At 36.5% G+C, this 20308-nt stretch overlaps 1 protein-coding gene across 8 annotated transcripts in view; it reads left to right on the plus strand.

Annotated features, from left to right (window-relative positions):
• The window catches only part of LOC132104267 (triple functional domain protein-like), a 94765-nt gene that overhangs the window by 51984 nt on the left and 22473 nt on the right, over window positions 1–20308 (plus strand). For all 8 annotated transcript variants that reach the window (XR_009423522.1, XM_059509609.1, XM_059509608.1 and 5 more), the window contains 21 exons: window positions 64–255; window positions 959–1128; window positions 6415–6589; window positions 7148–7343; window positions 8021–8187; window positions 8327–8446; window positions 10318–10509; window positions 10663–10812; window positions 11272–11386; window positions 14894–15009; window positions 17285–17407; window positions 17498–17692; window positions 18336–18451; window positions 18579–18645; window positions 18823–18932; window positions 19068–19137; window positions 19227–19316; window positions 19442–19534; window positions 19616–19727; window positions 19806–19996; window positions 20082–20183. Coding sequence is in view for 7 of the 8 variants with exons in the window: in XM_059509609.1 (XP_059365592.1) it covers window positions 64–255; window positions 959–1128; window positions 6415–6589; window positions 7148–7343; window positions 8021–8187; window positions 8327–8446; window positions 10318–10509; window positions 10663–10812; window positions 11272–11386; window positions 14894–15009; window positions 17285–17407; window positions 17498–17692; window positions 18336–18451; window positions 18579–18645; window positions 18823–18932; window positions 19068–19137; window positions 19227–19316; window positions 19442–19534; window positions 19616–19727; window positions 19806–19996; window positions 20082–20183 (2862 nt within the window). In the remaining variant the exon portion in view is untranslated. The remainder of the gene's footprint in view (window positions 1–63; window positions 256–958; window positions 1129–6414; window positions 6590–7147; window positions 7344–8020; window positions 8188–8326; window positions 8447–10317; window positions 10510–10662; window positions 10813–11271; window positions 11387–14893; window positions 15010–17284; window positions 17408–17497; window positions 17693–18335; window positions 18452–18578; window positions 18646–18822; window positions 18933–19067; window positions 19138–19226; window positions 19317–19441; window positions 19535–19615; window positions 19728–19805; window positions 19997–20081; window positions 20184–20308) is intronic.

Below are 20308 nucleotides of genomic sequence, written 5' to 3' on the forward strand. Positions count from 1 at the left end.
ACTATTGGACTAGTCAGTGCCTATCATCATAGTCATTGAGCATATGTGTCTCCTCTTTATCAGAACACATACACAAATGCTGATAAATTGCTTGAAGCTGCGGAGCAGTTGGCTCAGACAGGCGAGTGTGACCCAGAGGAGATCTATCAGGCCGCCCATCAGCTGGAGGACCGCATCCAGGACTTTGTAAGGCGTGTGGAGCAGCGAAAAGTCTTGCTAGACATGTCAGTGGCTTTCCACACTCATGTTAAGGAGGTAAGTACTAGGGATGGTTAACTAGTTTAGTCTAAAAATAAAAAAATAGTACCTTGAATATTTTTTGCAGTCCTGCAAAAAAAAGGGTCGAATCTAAATGCAACCTCTCGGGACAGTTTCAGCATATGTTAAACTGTCTGCATGGTACAATCCTCTCAGGAAAGTTGAATTCTTTGTCTTCAAATTCATGTCTTTAAAACACCTCTGGAGAGCATCTCCCCATCATCCATCAAAGCACTGCTTTTGTTACAAATTCACCTCAATAATAAACTTCAAAGCTATTTGCCTTTGGCCTCATATTGTCTGCTCTGAGTAATGTTGCCGTGTTTTGTACATAATGGGAAGGTTTTTTGGTGACTACTGTGATTTTTGAGCCATAAAATGATTTAAATATTTAGCATGCTTATTTCTTATTTGTTATCTTTTGTGTGCACGATAAGAATGTCAAGTGAAAGATAATTGTAGAATTCCAAAAAGGAGTCCAAAACATGTCAGACTAGTTGGTCATTCAAAGTTGTGAAAGTGTGTAGTTTTTGTCTTTACGCAAGAACCGGATAAATTAACACTCAATATCAGATCATTAGAAACTAAATTAAATACGAGATGAATGTGCAAACTGCTCAATTATATAGCTATAGAGAAATTACCTAGAGCTTTCTGAGCAAAGTATAAAGTGATTAAAGCATGTGTCTGTTGCAAATAGCTGTGGACGTGGCTGGAGGAGTTGCAGAAGGAATTGTTGGACGATGTGTATGCCGAGTCGGTGGAGGCCGTTCAGGACCTGATCAAGCGTTTCGGGCAGCAGCAGCAGACCACACTGCAGTTCACTGTAAATGTCATTAAAGAGGGAGAGGATCTCATTCAACAACTCAGGTGAACAATCTTCTCATCTGTCCTTCCCTTTCATGTCTCCTCCTGCAACAAATCCTTTAAATTGCTTTCTTGTTTCGGCGTGTTTGATTCCATTGAAGTGTTGGATTAGTGTGAAACCCATCTTTCTTAATCTTAGCACACCACTAGGAAGCCTAGAGTAAAAAACCAGGTTCCACCAAATAATACGCAGACAATAAATTAAATCTTTCTGTTGCGGCATCTTCAGCAGTTCCAGTGTAGCCCCACACTGAAACAAATCAGTCAAAAAAGCCCAGATATCGGTGCTGAGCTTGAATCAGTCAAACAACTAATTTCTTGAATCGTTCAAAGCGATTCTTTACTGAGACACTTGCCATTTTATTGTGTCCAAATCTATATGAATCAAGAACCATCTTAAGTGTTCTTGATGCACAAAAGACTTTCATTGTAAATATTAAAGCTACACATTTAGGACATTGTTTTTGCTGTAATAATGTTACTTCATTTTAATAAATATTACAGCATATTACCAAAATTTTTGTTTAGATATATTTACGACCAATTTAAGTAATAGAATAATCGTTAATGGAATTACTAAGTGGAATCAGAATTCTATTCAGCAGTGTTTTTGTACTCGAGCAAACCATTAGCCATTCTCATTTGACCAAACCTTTGGATGGTTCAAGCACACATTTGTCCCCATCCATCTGCCAGCATCCACTTTGCATTTGGAAAGCTGTACTCTCTTTACATTACTGTAACTCGTTGAGTGACTGTGCAGCTGTGCTTGTGTTAACAGTCGGTCACATGTATAATCTGCATGTGGGAAGGGCTGCAGCAGCAGAGGAACGTGAAGGATGAGATTCAGTAAAGATAGATGCTTCAACAGAAAGTTAAGCAGGCGAAGGAGAAGGAGAGAGCACCAGAGGCTGTTTGGAGTGGAGTCTCTCAGCCCCCTCAGGGCAAACTGACTGCTCCGCTTCCAGTCCTTCACACGTGTTCAGCTCTGCCACATTTCATCAGTACAACTCTGAATCCCTGACTACCAGCACTACTGCAGTGGGCTGCACAACACTGCAGAATAACAAGATATTTAGGGCTTATGGAACGGTTTGATGCATCCCATATGACTTATTTTTATTACATAATAATAGTAATTTTATAATTATGGATTTAGAGTTTTGAGGAAACCTTTAATCTATTTGGAGTTTGATTGACATGATCCAGAAAAGGAAAAATGTGGTTTAAACATTGGACACCAAAAAGAAAATACATTTATATAATTGTATATTTCATTAATTATATTAAATCAAATGTACATTTTATTAAATATTCTATTTTTATGGTATATATGAAATTAAATGAATTACTACATTTTAATTTCATATAATAACTGGCGCAATCAGTTGATCATTAAAAATTCTAATTACTGTAAGTAATATGCTGACAAATAAACGTAAATATTGATGTAATTGCAATTATTTCAGCTTATCAACATGTCTCTTAATTAGATTTAATTTCAATAATTGACATACACCAGTTATTAAAATAATCATTTATAATAAAAAGTAATATATATATATATATATATATATATATATATATATATATATATATATATATATTTATATATATATTTATATATATATATACACACACACACACATATATAAACACACATATACACACACACACACACATACACACACATATATATATATACATATGTGTGTATGTGTGTGTGTATATGTGTGTTTATATATGTGTGTGTATACACACACACACATATATATAAACACACACATATATATATATATATATGTGTGTGTATAAATTATAATATAAAACGTATAAAGTAGTGCTGTCAATCGATTAAAAACTTTAACTAGATTAATCACACATTTTTTCTGTGATTAATCGCAATAAAAAAAGAAATGTTTTTGTACGTTTTTAATATATTTTTTAATGTAATAATTTCACAGTTAAATATAAATACTTGTTTAAATGACAGCTTTTTATGAATGAAGGTCAGTATTACTGATATTAATACAGCTACTGATTTTTTTTTTTTTTTTTTTTACATTTATTATTAGGCTTCAAAAATATAACAGTTTTTAATTTAAGTAAACTTAAAACAATGCTAACATAAACCCATAATAAATGTCATGTTTACTCCTGCCCTTCCTGTCTTAACAGTTAGGAAATATACAGAAATTTAATAAAGTTATCAAAGTTATATGCAGTCTGCACTGCATAAACTATAAATTAAATAGTTAATCCTTATTAAAGCTACAAAAGTTATTTAGTCAAGAGCAGCGAGTCATTTTCTCTGTTCCCTTTGTTCTTTAACTTTACTGACAGGAAGCTTTATTGGCTGCTGTCCCTTTAAGAGCAGACAGACACGCGGATCTCACCGTTTATATACTGTCTATGGATCTCGCCTCATTCTCTCACAACTCTTTTTGTTCATTTTAGACTTTATATAAATCATTTAAGATTGCTCTTATGAGGATAATCGACAAAACTGGCACTTTGGGATGTTTATTGTTAGTTCAAGCGCTTAAGGCGCCCTGTCTATGCATTGTGTGTGTGTGTACGTGTGTATGTGTCACATAAGGGCATTCACAGACAGCGCATTCTCTTTTGTCTTGCCGCGCTTGAAATGTTTAAAAGCATTTAAATGAATAAGAGCGTGATCATATAATGTAAAGCTAGCCAACGGATGGCAGAAAATACGGATGCTGCGCTAATTGCGTTAAATATTTTGACACGTTAAACCAGACAAAAATTAATCGCATGCGTTAACGCGTTAACGCTGACAGCACTAGTATAAAGTATAATAGTATTATGAAATATAATTTAGCATGTAATAGTAATAGTATAATTTATATTATATGAATTATAATAAATATTATAATTTTGTATAAAACAGAATAAAGGAATATTTACAAAATATGATGTTTAACTTATAAACCTGTAAGCATTGATAAGTGGCTAATTGCAATTCATATTATATATTGTATTGTTTTTACGTTTTATATATGAAATTATAACACATTGCATATATTCAGTTGTTTGGTTTTTTGTATAATAACTGGTGAAGGATTTATTTTTTTGAGAGGAAAGCATATTAAGACATGGCTTAATTCTCTTCCTCCTCCACTTGCAAATTGGTCTCTCTACGCATTTGATTTTGAGGATGGCTATCCCTGCATGTGCACTTTCTCTCTCTCTCGCTCTATTATTCTCTCTTCCTCTAGTGTCTTACATAATCCTGCTTTCATAACCGCCCAGTTAATTATGCAGAGGTAATACTTAAACCCCTAGAGCCCAGAGGTACAAACAGAAAGGTCCCGAGCTCACACCAACACAGAATGCCCACACCGCAGAGACATTACGCACTAACACAAGCTCTTCACTCACACACAGGAGATATCAGGATCTCAGCCTCGCACTCAGTTACTCACATTACAGACGGAAGACTGTCATCATAGTATCTGCGTCTAATCTAATCTCCAAACTCTTGTTGTGTTGAGGTTGTGGCTCGGTGATGAAAGTGTTAATTATTCTGTTATTCCGTATGAAGTCCACTCAGTCACACAAGCCTTGCAGTATGATAAAAGCACATCACCATGGGAACAGACTATCCGCAGCAGCAATCCAGCATTGTAGCATCAATTAAAGCAAGGGCCTTTATTACCCCGATAACTGTGATTTTACTTTATTATGCCATTAGCTTTTAATAAAGTTTAGTCAGAGTTAACCCGCTTGTAACCTTTGTGATGGGTCTTTCTTCTAATTTCTTCTAATTCTAATCTAATTCTAAGGGAAGTCGTGGCCTAATGGTTAGAGAGTCGGACTCCCAATCGAAAGGTTGTGAGTTCGAGACCCGGGCCGGTTGGAATTGTGGGTGGGGGGAGTGCATGTACAGTTCTCTCTCCACCCTCAATACCACGACTTAGGTGCCCTTGAGAAAGGCATCGAACCCCCAACTGCTCCCCGGGCGCCGCAGCATAAATGGCTGCCCACTGCTCCGGGTGTGTGCTCACAGTGTGTGTGTGTGTGTTCACTGCTCTGTGTGTGTGCATTTCGGATGGGTTAAATGCAGAGCACAAATTCTGAGTATGGGTCACCATACTTGGCTGAATGTCACTTCACTTCACTTTTTTTTTTTTTTTTTTTTTTGAAACTGGTTTCCTTCCCCCACCCTCCACTCTTTTGTACAATTCTTACTAAAGCTCTTCCTTATAATTACCTTTTTAATGAAATAGGATAATGTTGCATATTTCACATAATATCTTTCCAATGGGCTTGTAATCCTCTTTCCCATTCGCACATAATGCTTTTAGGACCATATAATTTCACATTTTTTATGAATTTTTAATCTCATTAGTGCTGGCTTTTTATTTTATTACATTTATATTTCAAACCTAAAGTCACAGCCTCTTTCAGGCCCTAACAGTGTCCGTTTTTTATTTGTTTTAGGTTCAGTATTCTGCTGATCATTTTCTTCTATCCCTCGGAGGTTAGAGCTGCACAATGAAACAAAAGTTGGCTTTTTAAACCCCATTAGCCCCTTCTCCACCAGCAGTGTGCCAGAATCCATTCCACAATATGCAAAAAATTTATTGTGGATGTGACAGAAAATAATTATTTACTGTAATTTACATTCTATTTGCCATTTGAAAACTTTTTAGCAAATCAGCAAAACAGATGCATGAAACATTTTCTCTATTCATCGAATATGATATTATGAGCTAAAATAGTCTAAATTGGTAGCTGTGAAGTTTGGCTGATACTGAACCAAATGAGTTCAGATGATGAAATAGCATCTCAAATGGTATAAATTTGCAGAAGTATAATAGAATCTAATGGATAATCTTCTTATTATAATAAATCAGTCAAACAGATGAATCAGTGTTAATGCTCATGAGGTATAACAACTGAAATCATGAGTACACTGCATGTCATTTTTGATCCTTCCCGATTCCTTGTTTTGATACCACTCAATCTATGAAAGAGTTCAGAGTCGGGAAATCCAAATAAAAGCATTGTGTTTGTGTGAAAAAAGTACAAATAGAGAAAACAACAACAAATTTCATTAGACTTGGGCTTGAAAATTCCTAACATTCCTTAAATTATACTATTTTTATTACATTCAATTTATTCCATTTTTTTAATTTTATTTTTATTGACTTTCCCAAAGGACATTATTGTAAGAAGTAAACCTGTTTCTTCCTGTAGCTCTTGCACACGCTGGAACAAATGAACCTTTAGTGTAACGGCTCTTGCTCTGTCTTCCTGCAGAGACTCGGCCATCTCCAGCAATAAGACCCCTCACAACAGCTCCATCAACCACATCGAGAGCGTCCTGCAGCAGCTGGACGAGGCTCAGGCTCAGATGGAGGAGCTCTTCCAGGAGAGGAAGATCAAACTGGAGCTTTTCCTTCAGCTCAGGATTTTTGAAAGGGATGCCATTGATGTGAGTTTACTGTATCCTTGATCAAGTCTCTGTGGAGGGCAGTGTGAGTTTTATGAAAATAATTAAATGGAAATGGAAAGTCGGTCATAATTTACTCACCCCCATGTCATTCCATATTATTTTCTTTCGTGGATACTTAAATCCCTATTCATTTTTTCTGTTTCACAGAAGAAAAAGTCTGACAGGTTTGGAAATAATGAGAGTAAATAAATGCTGAGTCCTCATTTTAAGTGTACCGTGCTTTAAACTAGGGCAATATTCCCATTAGTGCACAGTTTGCGACTCCCTGATGTATAATAGGATTTACTAGCAATTAATAAGAAGAAGGGTGATCTGCACCCAAAAGTGATTACTCCCTCTTTCCTGTTTGCACACTTACAGAAGCACACACTCAGAGAGTTTAGAAAGTGATGGAAGAAGTTACACACACATTGCCCTTAACATATAAGAGCAAGTCAGGACAGGTCACTTTGTTTCTTATCTTGGGTGATCTTGCTGTGTCTGCTTCAGTAATAATGACTCTCAGACTGCGCTCATATGTTGTATCTTATTTTCCAGATTATCTCAGATCTTGACTCCTGGAACGAGGAGCTGTCACAGCAGATGAATGACTTTGACACAGAAGATCTGACGCTAGCTGAACAGAGACTGCAGCACCACGCTGATAAAGCCCTGACCATGAACAACCTCGCCTTCCATGTCATCCACCAGGGACAGGAACTGCTGCAGTACGTCAACGAGGTGCAGGCGTCTGGTGAGTCAAACATGCCACTAGCGGCTTTTTAGTATATATACATAAGAGCTATTTGCACTTCAGGTACAAATTTGGGTTACTAAATCTTTTCTTTGAAAAGAAATTAATACTTTAATTCAGCAAGGACATGTAACATTTATTGAAGGCATTTACAAAACATTTTATTACATGTTTTCAAAACATTTCAAACACATTTACATGTTTTCAAAACATTTCATATAAATGCTGTTCTTTTGAACTTTACATTCATTAAAGAATCATGAAAAATATGTTTCACATTTTCTACAAAATATTAAGCAGCACGACTGTTTTTAACATTGATATTAATAGGAAATTTTTCTTGAACACAACATCATGTTAGAATGATTTCTGAAGGATCATGTGACACTGAAGACTGGAGTAATGGTGACTAAAAAAATCTGCTTTACCATCACAGGAATAAATTACAGTTTAAATTATATTCAAATAAAAAAAGTGATTTTTATATTGTAATAATATTTTGAAATATTACTCTTTATATACTTTTTTTTTACTTTTACAGTTTTGATTAGATTCAGCAACTTCATTTTACTTCAGCTGTCCTATAACAAGACTTTTCATTCCAGCAGTTTCATGACTATTATGGAATAACATGAGAGCTGAAAATGTGGCATTTTTTTTTTTTTCACGATTTCCAGGTGTCGAGTTGCTGTGTGACCGTGATGTGGACATGGCCACCCGTGTACATGATCTGCTGGAGTTTCTACACGAGAAACAACAAGAGCTGGATGTGGCCGCAGAGCAGCACCGCAGACACCTGGAGCAGTGTGTGCAACTGCGCCACCTACAGGCAGAGGTCAAACAGGTAATGCACAAGCTAGTTCAGAAAGGAATACTAGCTTACTGCATACTGCTGAGTATATACTTTATACTGCCGCCTGTTTTTGAATATGTTATATTACACTGCACTGATTTGGGTTTGCTAATCTCTTCACTTGTTGTAGGTTCTGGGTTGGATCCGTAATGGCGAGTCAATGCTGAATGCAGGTCTGATTACGGCCAGTTCACTTCAAGAAGCTGAGCAGCTGCAGAGAGAGCATGAGCAGTTCCAGCATGCTATCGAGGTTAGTGCTCCTCATATTTAGGTTCAAACCTTTTCATTCTTAAACTTTTCACCTCCCATTTTCCTCTTTTTTACCATTTCCTTGACTGTTTCTTACAATGGACTCATTACATTAATTGTAATAGCTCAAACCATTATCGTCAACATGTATTAGCACTAAAATGCCCCCACATATTCATACAGATGTTTTTCAACTAAGGGCACTTTTTGACATGTGGGCTGCAAACGAAAACTCAGTTTTCACTCCATTACTCTATATTACTTTATAATTTGTCCACTAATAATGTCCAACAATTTCTTTTTTTCTACACCAACACATGTCATTACCACCACGTGTCAATGTATGTACAGTATTATTTACCAGCATTCTTTGGTGTAAATATTTTACACATTTCTGAAATAAAAGGGCTGACTCCTTTGTATTGCTAAGGCTAATTTCATCCCTAGCATTTATACAATTCAAATATATTTTACTTTTTTTTTTAATAATTTGACAAAATTGTGGCTTGATTTGAAGTTAAACATGACAAAGAGATTCTGTGATATTTTAAGTGATTTTAACTTTTTTCTTTTTCTTTTTCTTTCACTGCTTTCACTCATACTAATGTGTCTTCATAAGTCCACAAACTTTTTTTCTTAGGTATATTATATGTCACTGTACACCACAAATGAGGGATGGATGTAATTTATGTAAAATAAATAAATGGTTTATTTCACTCTTTGTTTGGATTGTCATATTTTGTAACATTTTTATATATTTTTTTACTACTTTTTATAATTTTCATAGTTTACATTTTTTTATTTGGGTCTGGAACAAAAGTAAAACAAAATCTATACACTATCCTTCAAAAGTTTGCCAATAGTATGATTTTTTTGAAAGAAATGAACTGTTTATGCAACAAGGACACATTAAAGTCAATAAAGAATTTTAGAAGATAATTTATATTTCAAATAAATGCTTTTAAACTTTATATTCATTAGAGAATCCTGAAAAAAAAGTATCTTGGTTTCCATAAAAATATCAAGCAGCTGTTTTCATCATGTGACACTGAAGACCGGAGCAATGGCTGCTGAAAATCCAGCGTTGCCATCACAGTAATAAATTACATTTTAACATATAATAAAATAGAAACATTTTCAATTGTAATATATATATATATATATATATATATATATATATATATATATATATATATATATATATATAACTGTTTTTGCTTTATTTTTTATTTGAAAAATGCAGCCATTTTTAAAAGTCCTACTGACCCCTTGCTTTTATAAATCTTAATAATAACTGGCAAGTTTCCAAGAGAGATTTAATGTGACCTTAATATACAACGTTAAATCTTATTAAAGAAAAATCTGCCACATGAACCTAAAGGTGTAGTAGAAGAAACACATGTCTGAACATATTGATTGACGCTTTAGTCGGCCGTTTATCTGCATCGGGAGCCCATAGATGATCCTGACATGCCCTGAGCTCCTGCACACACAGTCTCTTTGCTCTCCACTTCCCCTCCTTTAATGAAGAACCAGGATAACATCAGATCCGCCGTCACTGTATCGCTTTTGGGAACCTGAAGGCACAAAACTGCCTATCAAAGGAGCATTCTCATTTCCTCCTACCTTTAGACTCCCGTTCTTACGCTTTCAGTACTGAATACTGAGGGATGCTCTGTTTTTTGAGATAGCATCTGTAAACCACACTTAGTGGACGAATAATGAACTTACAGTCGTATCTCACTGTCTGTTGTCTTAAGTCATCTGACTCCTGCCCCTCTATCTTTCTTTAATCTTCATTCATTCAGACCTGCCGTTTCAGTCCTTGGCTTTGTGTGTTTTATCAGACATGTTTTCTCTTTCTCTCAATAGAAAACCCATCAAAGCGCCCTACAGGTCCAGCAGAAAGCCGAGGCCCTGCTGCAGGCTAATCACTACGACATGGACATGATCCGAGACTGCGCCGAGAACGTGGCCTCCCACTGGCAGCAGCTCATGCTGAAGATGGAAGACCGGCTCAAGCTTGTCAACGCATCTGTGGCCTTCTACAAGACCTCCGAACAGGTCTGTTGAAGGGTTTGTGTGACTGATGTTGTGTCACACATCATCTGTGCATTTAAGCATAGATTGAACATCATTCATTGACCAATCAGCATCCAGGTCTTTTATAATTCATACTGTAATTGACGGCTCATCTCTCTGTCTATGCCGCTGTAGGTGTGCAGTGTGTTGGAGAGTCTGGAGCAAGAGTACAAGCGTGAGGAGGACTGGTGCGGCGGAGTAGACAAACTTGGGCCCAACTGTGAAACCGACCACGTCAGTCCCATGATCAGCAAGCATCTGGAGCAGAAAGAGGCCTTCCTCAAGGTAACTTGTCCAAAACCAAAGGGCACATCATTATTTTGGGTCTGATCAATTCAAATTCATTCTAACTGCTCTAACTGAAGTTAGGCAGTCAGTAAAACAAACAGAAGGTATCAAGTTACTTAACACAGAATGCAAAAAGCACTGGATGAAGTAGATATTCACCTACGAAGAGAAGGCTACTTTTTCAGAGGTAACTTTGAGAAGATTCGGCTACAGCTGTGTCATGTGAATAAGCCATTTTTCAGGCGTTTTCCTATGCAAGTTATTTTGTTGCTGTTTAAAACATTTAAAACTGGTAGTTTGGACTAAAGGATCTCAACTCTTACAGAACTGTGTAATGGTTGCATGAAAGTCAGACATACTCTAGCAAAATTCAGACTTTTCTTTTTAACACATATTGAAATGAAGTGTTGTTTTGACAGTGTTTGGTTAATTCCTCTGTTGCACTCTGTGTTTCAGGCATGCACTTTGGCTAGACGGAATGCCGACGTGTTCCTAAAATACATGCACAGAAACAGTGTCAACATGCCAGGGATGCTGAGTCACGTCAAAGCACCAGAGCAGCAGGTCAAAAGTGAGTTTTGGCCCACCGTTCTGTCAAAACCAGATAATCCATCAGAAATATTACATAAAGGTTAATGTACAGTGTGACTGTGTATTATCCTGCTTATGAAACAGCTATGTGTTTCATAAGCGGGGAAGTCGTGGCCTAATGGTTAGAGAGTCGGACTCCCAATCGAAAGGTTGGGAGTTCGAGTCCCGGGCCGGCAGGAATTGTGGGTGGGGGGAGTGCATGTACAGTTCTCTCTCCACCCTCAATACCACGACTTAGGTGCCCTTGAGCAAGGCATCGAACCCTCAACTGCTCCCCGGGCGCCGCAGCATAAATGGCTGCCCACTGCTCCGGGTGTGTGCTCACAGTGTGTGTGTGTGTGCTCACTGCTCTGTGTGTGTACATTTCGGATGGGTTAAATGCAGAGCACAAATTCTGAGTATGGGTCACCATACTTGGCTGAATGTCACTTCACTCACTTCACATGTACTGAATATATCACCGTAATAAATGGACAGAATATATAGATTTTTTTCACTTATTTTGTGAGAAGTTAGAGGCAGTGAAGTGAAGAGACATCACTGGATAGCAGTCAGTTATACAGTTTACCAGACATTATGCAAAAATGTATGAACTGTAGAATACCACAGCTGACCATTCAGAATCAAGCATTCCAGAGAGACGTATAATAAACACATGGTGCCCCTCATATGTCCCTGTAGTATGTCAAATCCTACAGATGCTGCCTCTCTGCATTTTTTCCTCTTATTTACCAGTCTTCCCTCCGCTGGCTCTCTGGGGATATGACAAAACACAGTCTGTCTTCCCCATAGGGGTTGAGATCCAGTGCTTGTTGATATTCGTTTTTTTTTTTTTTTTTCTGTGAGCTTCTAAACTAGCCCTGGTCTGCCATCTAATGGCAGTGGAGTGTGCTGCACCCTCACTTGAGTTTTTAGCGGCTGTCCCACTTTGGCCCACTTTAGCCCAGTTTAGAATGTGTGAATTGTTAATGTGGCCCTGTTCTGTTCTGACTGTGCTTACAAAGACTCAGATAAGGAAACCGTAAATGGGTCAGGCCTTACTGCAAAATGGTAATAGCATTACTCCACTGGGGCTACCTTCATGCTTCACACACACACACACACACACACACACACACACACACACACACACACACACACACACACACAAATCAATGTAAAGTGCATGTGCTTGTATAACTGTTTTATCTGTAGTGCTGTTTATTTAACATTCATTTAGTCAACTGAATTAATGTTTAATTATGTACATGTAATTATCAAATAATAACATAATATCATTATAAAAATACTACTATTAATAACGGATTTTCCATAGGACTGTCAAATTCAAATAAATAAAAGTTTGTGTTTATGTAATTTATGTTTGTATACAAATATATATGTATATAAGAATACAGGCATAAATGTGTATATATTTAAGAAATATATGTAATATATATTTATATTTATTATATAAATCATATATAAATATGAGACTAAAATATCTAGACGCATAAATATTTCTTAAACATATACATGCATGTCTTATACAAACAAATTTTTATTTTGGATGCAATTGATTGCGATTAATCGGTTTGACAGCCCAAATTTACCTACATTTAGAAAGATTAGATAATTTATTACACATTTAATTGAAATGAATTACATTTTAAATTAACATTAATCTAAAATTATAGATTAATCTAATTATGCATTATTTTTATTAAATAGTAATGTTATTTTCCTTTCATCAAATCAGTTCAAGCTAAAGCCATTCAAGCTTCAATTAACCATTCATTATTACATTTGATAAATTAAATTTTATGTAAAATAATACAATAATAATATTTTTATATAATAACTGGTCAATATATTGTTTATTTCTCTACTTATTTTTATTGCTTGAAATTAGGGCTGTAGCTCTCGAATATTTTAGTAATCGAGTATTTTACCAAAAATTTCATCGATTAATCGAGTAATCGGATAAAATGTGTTCTTGCTTAATTAAAGTGCAATATTAATTATACAAGAGAAAATAAGACTCCTGGGTCTCTTAAAATGAACAACTAAGTTTCCTTTTTTAGAAAAAAAATATTTTTACTTTTTAAATGCATAGAATGCAATGCATACATCAAAAATAAACATTTAATTATTACCAATTGTTTCTCTGTCTGTACTTGTACTGTGAACAATGATAATAAAGTTGACAGATGAATTAAGTGCATTTAAGTGCCATTCGGTTGGGGTTTTAAATAAAGCATTTTCTGGGATGCACATTAAAAATTAAACACATAAAACATTAATTTAATTTATCTTATAATTATTACAAATTAAGCAAACTTAACTTTTTGGTAAACAAAGGGGATTTACTATTAAAAATAAAACATGGAAGAAATGTTGTGTGATTAAACCTTAAAAAAAAACGTGTGACAACGGTCAAATGCTCATGAAGTGACTGTCAGTGCATTTCTGGAGATGTTCCTCATGTGTTCACGTCCTTATTACGTGAGACAGCAGACGCTGAAATCACCACGAGCGTCACGCGCGCTTCAGTGTGTTTAATGAATGCAGAGACGCGCTTCTGCTCCATTCATTAACAGAGACACACAGAACATGCAGGATTCATATTTAAATAGACTGTTCCAATTTAATATTTACAGATATTAGTCCATATCGTGATTTGATGAAAGTGCAATGACCTATTTTTTATTAATTCATTCAAAATTTGGCAAATTCCGCGCCATTCCGCGTTAAACTGTAAAATCCGTTTTTATGACTGGATTCCGCGATTCCCTCCGCGTTTTCTGCATCGCGGAAATCATTGGGCCCTAGTTGTGGTATGCCAGCTCTATCTTGCAATGGACACACGCCACGACGTTCTCTTTACGTTTGCCTGCGCACTCAAATCAAAACACTGCTGACTCCTTGCAGTATGTGATTTCAGACTCAGCGCTTGTGTCTCCTTCCGCTTTGTGGGTGACGTAAACGTGTTGTGTCACATTAAAAAATCATTGCGAAAGAACCTGACGTGAGATTTAAAATAAATTAAAAGAGGCTTCGAGGCAGAGGAATTTGCCTCGATCATTTTCTTTAATCGAGTTACTCGAGGAATCGTTTCAGCCCTACTTGAAATGCACGGATGGTAATAATGATGATAGTATTGTTTTTTATCTTGCCATCGGTGCAATTTAAGCAATAAACAATATAAGTCAAGAAATAAACAATTAAAAATAACTTAATAAATATAACTTAAAAAATAAAACCACTCTTTGTTATGCATATTCAGTGATTTGCACGTGTGCCATAATTTTTTTTATTTATCTTAATCTTGTATCTTGTATCTACTCATTTCTACTGATTGAGAGCACTAGTTAAAATACATATATTTAATATGATTAGCATGATTTCAGTGGCTTACCCTAGTGGTTAAAGATCTGGGCTGGTGTTTAAATGTTGTTTCAGAACTGCGGTGTACATCATGGTTAAGAATGATTGTGTAATTTTCTAGATATCCTGAATGAGTTGCTGCAAAGGGAGAACCGGGTCCTGCATTTCTGGACCATGAGGAAGAGAAGGCTGGACCAGTGTCAGCAGTATGTGGTGTTTGAACGCAGTGCCAAACAGGTTTGATGTCCCTCTCTTCCTCCATCTGTTCCTTTGATGACTGATTATTCACTTTTTCTTGGCCCAAGGCTGAGACTGACAGACTCATGATCACTGCCATGGCTCTAATTAAACCCCACATAGACATTATAATTAAGTCATTTACCTTTTGCATCCTCTGTTTGCAGAGGTGGAAAGAGTACAAAAATATTCTACTCAAGTAAAAGTACCATTACATTAATGAAATTTTACTTAAGTACAAGTAAAAGTACCAGTCTAAAAATCTACTCAAGTAAAAGTAAAAAGTAGCTCATTTAAACTTTACTCAGAGTAAAAATTACTTAGTTACATTTTAACAGTGGGAGGGAGTCGAAATGGGACAGGCCAAGAGTGTCAAACTCAGTTCCTGGAGGGCCACTGTCCTGCACAGTTTAGATATAACCATAATTAAACACACCTGATCCAGCTAATCTAATCATTTAGGTTTATTTGAAAACTACATGATATGTGTGCTGGAGCAGGGTTAGAACTAAACTCTGCAGGGCTACGGCCCTCCAGGAACTGAGTTTGACCCCTGGGATAGGTCTATTAATCTCAAACTAGTTGTTTTTAATTAAAGGAATCAGTTATTTAGAGTAATAAAACATTTGGGCTGTTACCAGGCAAATCAGTATCAACAAACTCATCTTTTAATGCAGAGGAAATGAAGAAGATTCATTGGAAGTGGCATTTAGATGTATTACACTGTTTAGTGCAGGACAAGAATGCATTTAACCTGCAGGTACAAATGCATGAATAATGTTTTGATATACAAGACATAAAATGTTGAATACTCATTTGAAATGATAAGAAATTAATTATTTAAAAAAATCAAAAGACACTTTAAATGTGAAATTAAAATGGCCAGTATGTGTCAGCAAGTCACTGTTAATAAGTGAGTCATTGCGATTGAACCGAATCATTTAAACGGTTGATTCATTCCGGAAGGAAACACTGTCACGTTGCTCAGAGACGCAAAACTGTGCTTTGGTTGCTGTGTTTGGAATTATTTTCTGTTGTAGAAATAGAGCTAAAAAAGGCAATATGGTTTCTAAAACGCAAGTCTCTTAATTAACTTGTTTACTGAACTGATTTAATATATGAAATTATATAAGTATGTGAATTTTCTGCCCCTATATCTTCAATTTTGTGATCATTCTAAATGCATTTTAGGAGACTGAATCACACAGTTAAAGAACGCACTATAAATGCGCGCGCACATCATTAAAACAAAAATAGCACACTCCTCACCACGGTCTTTTTAGCTAATTTGTGCAAAACCTCTTGCTAAAATGTCAAAGCTTCATTTTAACCACCAATGCAACGATGCAATTATTTAGCTTACCTCTACATTCTTGCGAATGGTTGATGTCTTGTCGAGATTTTATAAGCTGCTAGTTTGGTCTTCCTAGGCAAGTACAGCTTACACTGCATAATAGAGCATACATATGGCCAGGGGTTCACTTCATTTCCTTCGAGTTCAACTTCAGAATATGACGGGGTTTCGTTTTCAGCGGTGTCTGCACCACTAACGCCTGTTTTGTCCGTCTGCACCTTTCTTGTGATTTTAGCGCCAGTTTGCCCTCCCCATAATTTACTGACGTAGTTTCCAGGGAGCGATTTTTTTTTTCTTAATTTTTTTTTACTCAGTAATTAATGTGTTTTAAAATGTAGCGAAGTACAATACTTCAAACAAAATATACTTAAGTAAAAGTAAAATTACAGATTTAAAAAATTACTTTAAAAAGTATTAGTACACAAAAAAGCTACTCAATTACAGTAACGCGAGTAAATGTAATTCGTTACTTTCCACCTCTGTCTGTTTGTATGATTGTTTGTATGAGGAAGTGCGAGTCTTCATATGCCATAGCTTGTCTTCTCAGTCATGAAAATGTTGTTTTAAAACAATGTTTCTCATCTAGGTTTTCTTTAGGTGCTGGATTATACATTTAGACATCAAATAAACTGACACAAATGGAAAAAGTAAAGCAAATGAAACATTGAAATTAATCAGTATTTCTTTAAACTGCATAGGGAAACTGAAATCTTTTTTTTTTTTTTACGTGAGTGTTTTGTTTTGGACATTTGTGCACTAGAGCTATAGATTTTGCTTAGAGAATGGCATTAATAATTAAAATATGGAAAAGGCCTTTTGATTAAAATACCACAACCATGCACATTTATATGTTCAGTTGTGTTTTGTTTTGCCTTACTGTCTGCACCACACTACTTTAAAGTGTTTCTTCTCTCTGTCCAGGCTCTGGAGTGGATCCATGACACCGGTGAGTTCTATCTGTCCACACACACCTCCACTGGCTCCAGCATCCACCACACACAGGAGCTTCTGAAGGAGCACGAGGACTTCCACATCACAGCTAGGGTACAACTGCACCACAGCCAAGACAATCACCCGGGCTGCATCTTTTAACTCTGCAGTTACCTAAAGCTCTTTTTCTTCCTGTGTCCCCAGCAAACCAAAGAACGGGTGAAGCTGTTGATACAGTTAGCGGATGGTTTCTGTGATAAGGGTCACGCCCATGCCGCTGAGATTAAGAAATGGGTCACGGCCGTGGACAAACGCTATCGAGACTTCTCCCTTCGCATGGACAAGTATCGCACGTCTCTAGAGAAAGCCCTCGGCATCTCCACAGACTCAAACAAAGCAGTATGTGTTTTCTTTCTCATAACAGTGTGATATCTGATCATTCCAGCATTTCTCATGAGTTCACATGGTTTAGAGTCATATTCTGTACAAACAGTTTGTGCTTGTGCCAGCAGGCTGTCAGCAGATTATATAAAATGACTATTTACAAAATGCATTAGCATCAGTCGTTTTTACATACTCTTAATATTTCAGTTAAGTCTTCTCAAAGAATTGTTCTACAAGATTTACAGCTATAAGAATATTCCTGTATGTAATCAGCATATTCAGAATACATTAAAACGTATTTCCTCTCTTCTATTCTCTTCTAGAAACACTTGAGGTGCAAGTTTTTGCTCTTGTTTTAATTGCAGCTGTACACAATAAATTAATACACAATTATCTTTCTTGTCCAACAATGATGCAAAAGAACGCAATAAATAGCAAATTATTATAGTATTTATTCATATTTTGAGTTTTTTTTTTTTTCAGTTTTAGCATTAGTAATTTTATATTAGTTTTAGACCCAAGTTTTAGATCTAGTATTTATTTAGTTTTATTTCTGCTATCAGAATATTTTTGTGCATGTAATCATAATCAGCGGGAATAGTCCTGGAAAAGTTAGCAGTCAGAAGACTGAGAATAACAAGTTGTTTTTAACTTCCAGAGTAAAGACCTGCAGTTGGACATCATCCCAGCCAGTGCTCCAGGGTCAGAGGTCAAACTCCGAGATGCTGCCCACGAGCTTAACGAAGAGAAGCGCAAGTCTGCCCGCAGGAAGGAGTATGTCTTATTTACTGTTACTCATTGACTAAAGGGTCACTGAAATATTCAAATGAATTCTTGGTCTTTTAGACTGAGAAATATCGACATTTTCTGATATAATGATTTTGTCTTTTCCATTTTATAGCTTCATCATGGCTGAGTTGATCCAGACAGAAAAAGCTTATGTACGAGACTTGAGAGAGTGCATGGATGTGAGTATTTTATTTTATATTATTAATGCGTTTTGGCTCAGTCATTAAAAAAAAAGGTTTTATTTGGATCTTTCGTCCGGAATTATGGAAGGTTCAAAGCAAATCACGATAAAATCCTCTTACTTAAGACTATAATGTAAATAAATCTATCAATTTGAATCTTTTCCTCTCATCCAGACATATCTGTGGGAGATGACCAGTGGCGTGGAGGAAATCCCACCAGGGATCGTTAATAAAGAGCATATCATTTTTGGTAACATGCAGGACCTCTACGAGTTCCATCACAAGTGAGTACATGCAAATGCTTTAAGCCTCGTCCCTTTTTTTAAGAATAAATCCTCCCATCCAACATCCAATGAATTAGTTTCATGTTCTCTGTAAGTGACTCATATATATCACTTTTTTTTCCTGTGCATCATCAGTATATTCCTCAAAGAGCTGGAGAAGTATGAGCAGCTTCCTGAAGATGTGGGCCACTGTTTTGTGACTTGGGTGAGCAGAGTTAACAGTGTTTGAATACTAATGTTGTATCTGCTTCTTTCAGAATAAGTTTATTTAATGCATCTCTCATCTTTCTGCAGGCCGATAAGTTCCAGATGTATGTGAACTACTGCAAGAACAAACCAGATTCCACTCAACTTATTCTTGAGCATGCCGGAGGATATTTTGACGTGAGTTGAATGTCTCTGTCATGATTTAAGTGTTTCATTCAGTTTGAAGTTTCATCATGTCTGCCTGTCAGTGGTGAATTTGAAGCTCAATGGTCAAAGTTGGTATATTGATATTGCTGGTACAGGAAATCCAACAGAGGCACCGCCTGGCCAACTCCATCTCATCATACCTCATCAAACCTGTTCAGAGAATAACCAAGTACCAGCTGCTCCTCAAGGTAAAAACATCTTGGATTCATCCTCAAACTTACAGACAGGTTTGTTTGAGAGTTCAGTGGTAAGTCGGTTTGCATTTGTAGGAGCTCCTGACTTGTTGTGAGGAAGGCAAAGGTGAAATCAAAGATGGCCTGGAGGTTATGCTCAGTGTTCCCAAGAGAGCCAACGACGCCATGCACTTGAGCATGCTGGAAGGTGAGCGGATGCACACAGACACACAAAGACACACATGGGGCAGATCAAACCATTTCTGATGCCAGTGAATGTCTCCAGGGTTTGACGAGAACATTGAGTCCCAGGGAGAACTCATCCTGCAGGAGGCGTTCCAGGTGTGGGATCCCAAGACCCTGATCCGTAAAGGACGGGAACGGCACCTTTTCCTCTTTGAAATGTCACTGATCTTCAGCAAGGAGGTTAAAGATTCCAATGGCAGGAGCAAGTACATCTACAAGAGCAAGCTTTTTGTATGTTTCACAGCAAGGTTAAAAAACTGAAACCTCTTTATATGCAGTAGATCTGATTGTTTTAAATGCTTTGTTCTGACTGCAGACTTCTGAACTGGGTGTTACTGAGCATGTGGAAGGAGATCCGTGTAAATTTGCACTCTGGGTTGGCCGGACCCCAACTTCAGACAACAAGATTGTCCTCAAGGTAACCCTCTCTTTTACTCTCTCTATTGAAAAGCATGGCACTGTTTTGCTCCAGCTTTCTAAGTTGCATCTCTGTGTAGCTTGTCTCTTCTGCACTTTAGCAAGTAAAAGCTTGAGTATTTGTAA

The sequence above is a fragment of the Carassius carassius genome, chromosome 25 (genome assembly GCF_963082965.1).
Source record: "Carassius carassius chromosome 25, fCarCar2.1, whole genome shotgun sequence".
In the NCBI taxonomy this organism is placed as follows: Eukaryota; Metazoa; Chordata; class Actinopteri; order Cypriniformes; family Cyprinidae; genus Carassius; species Carassius carassius.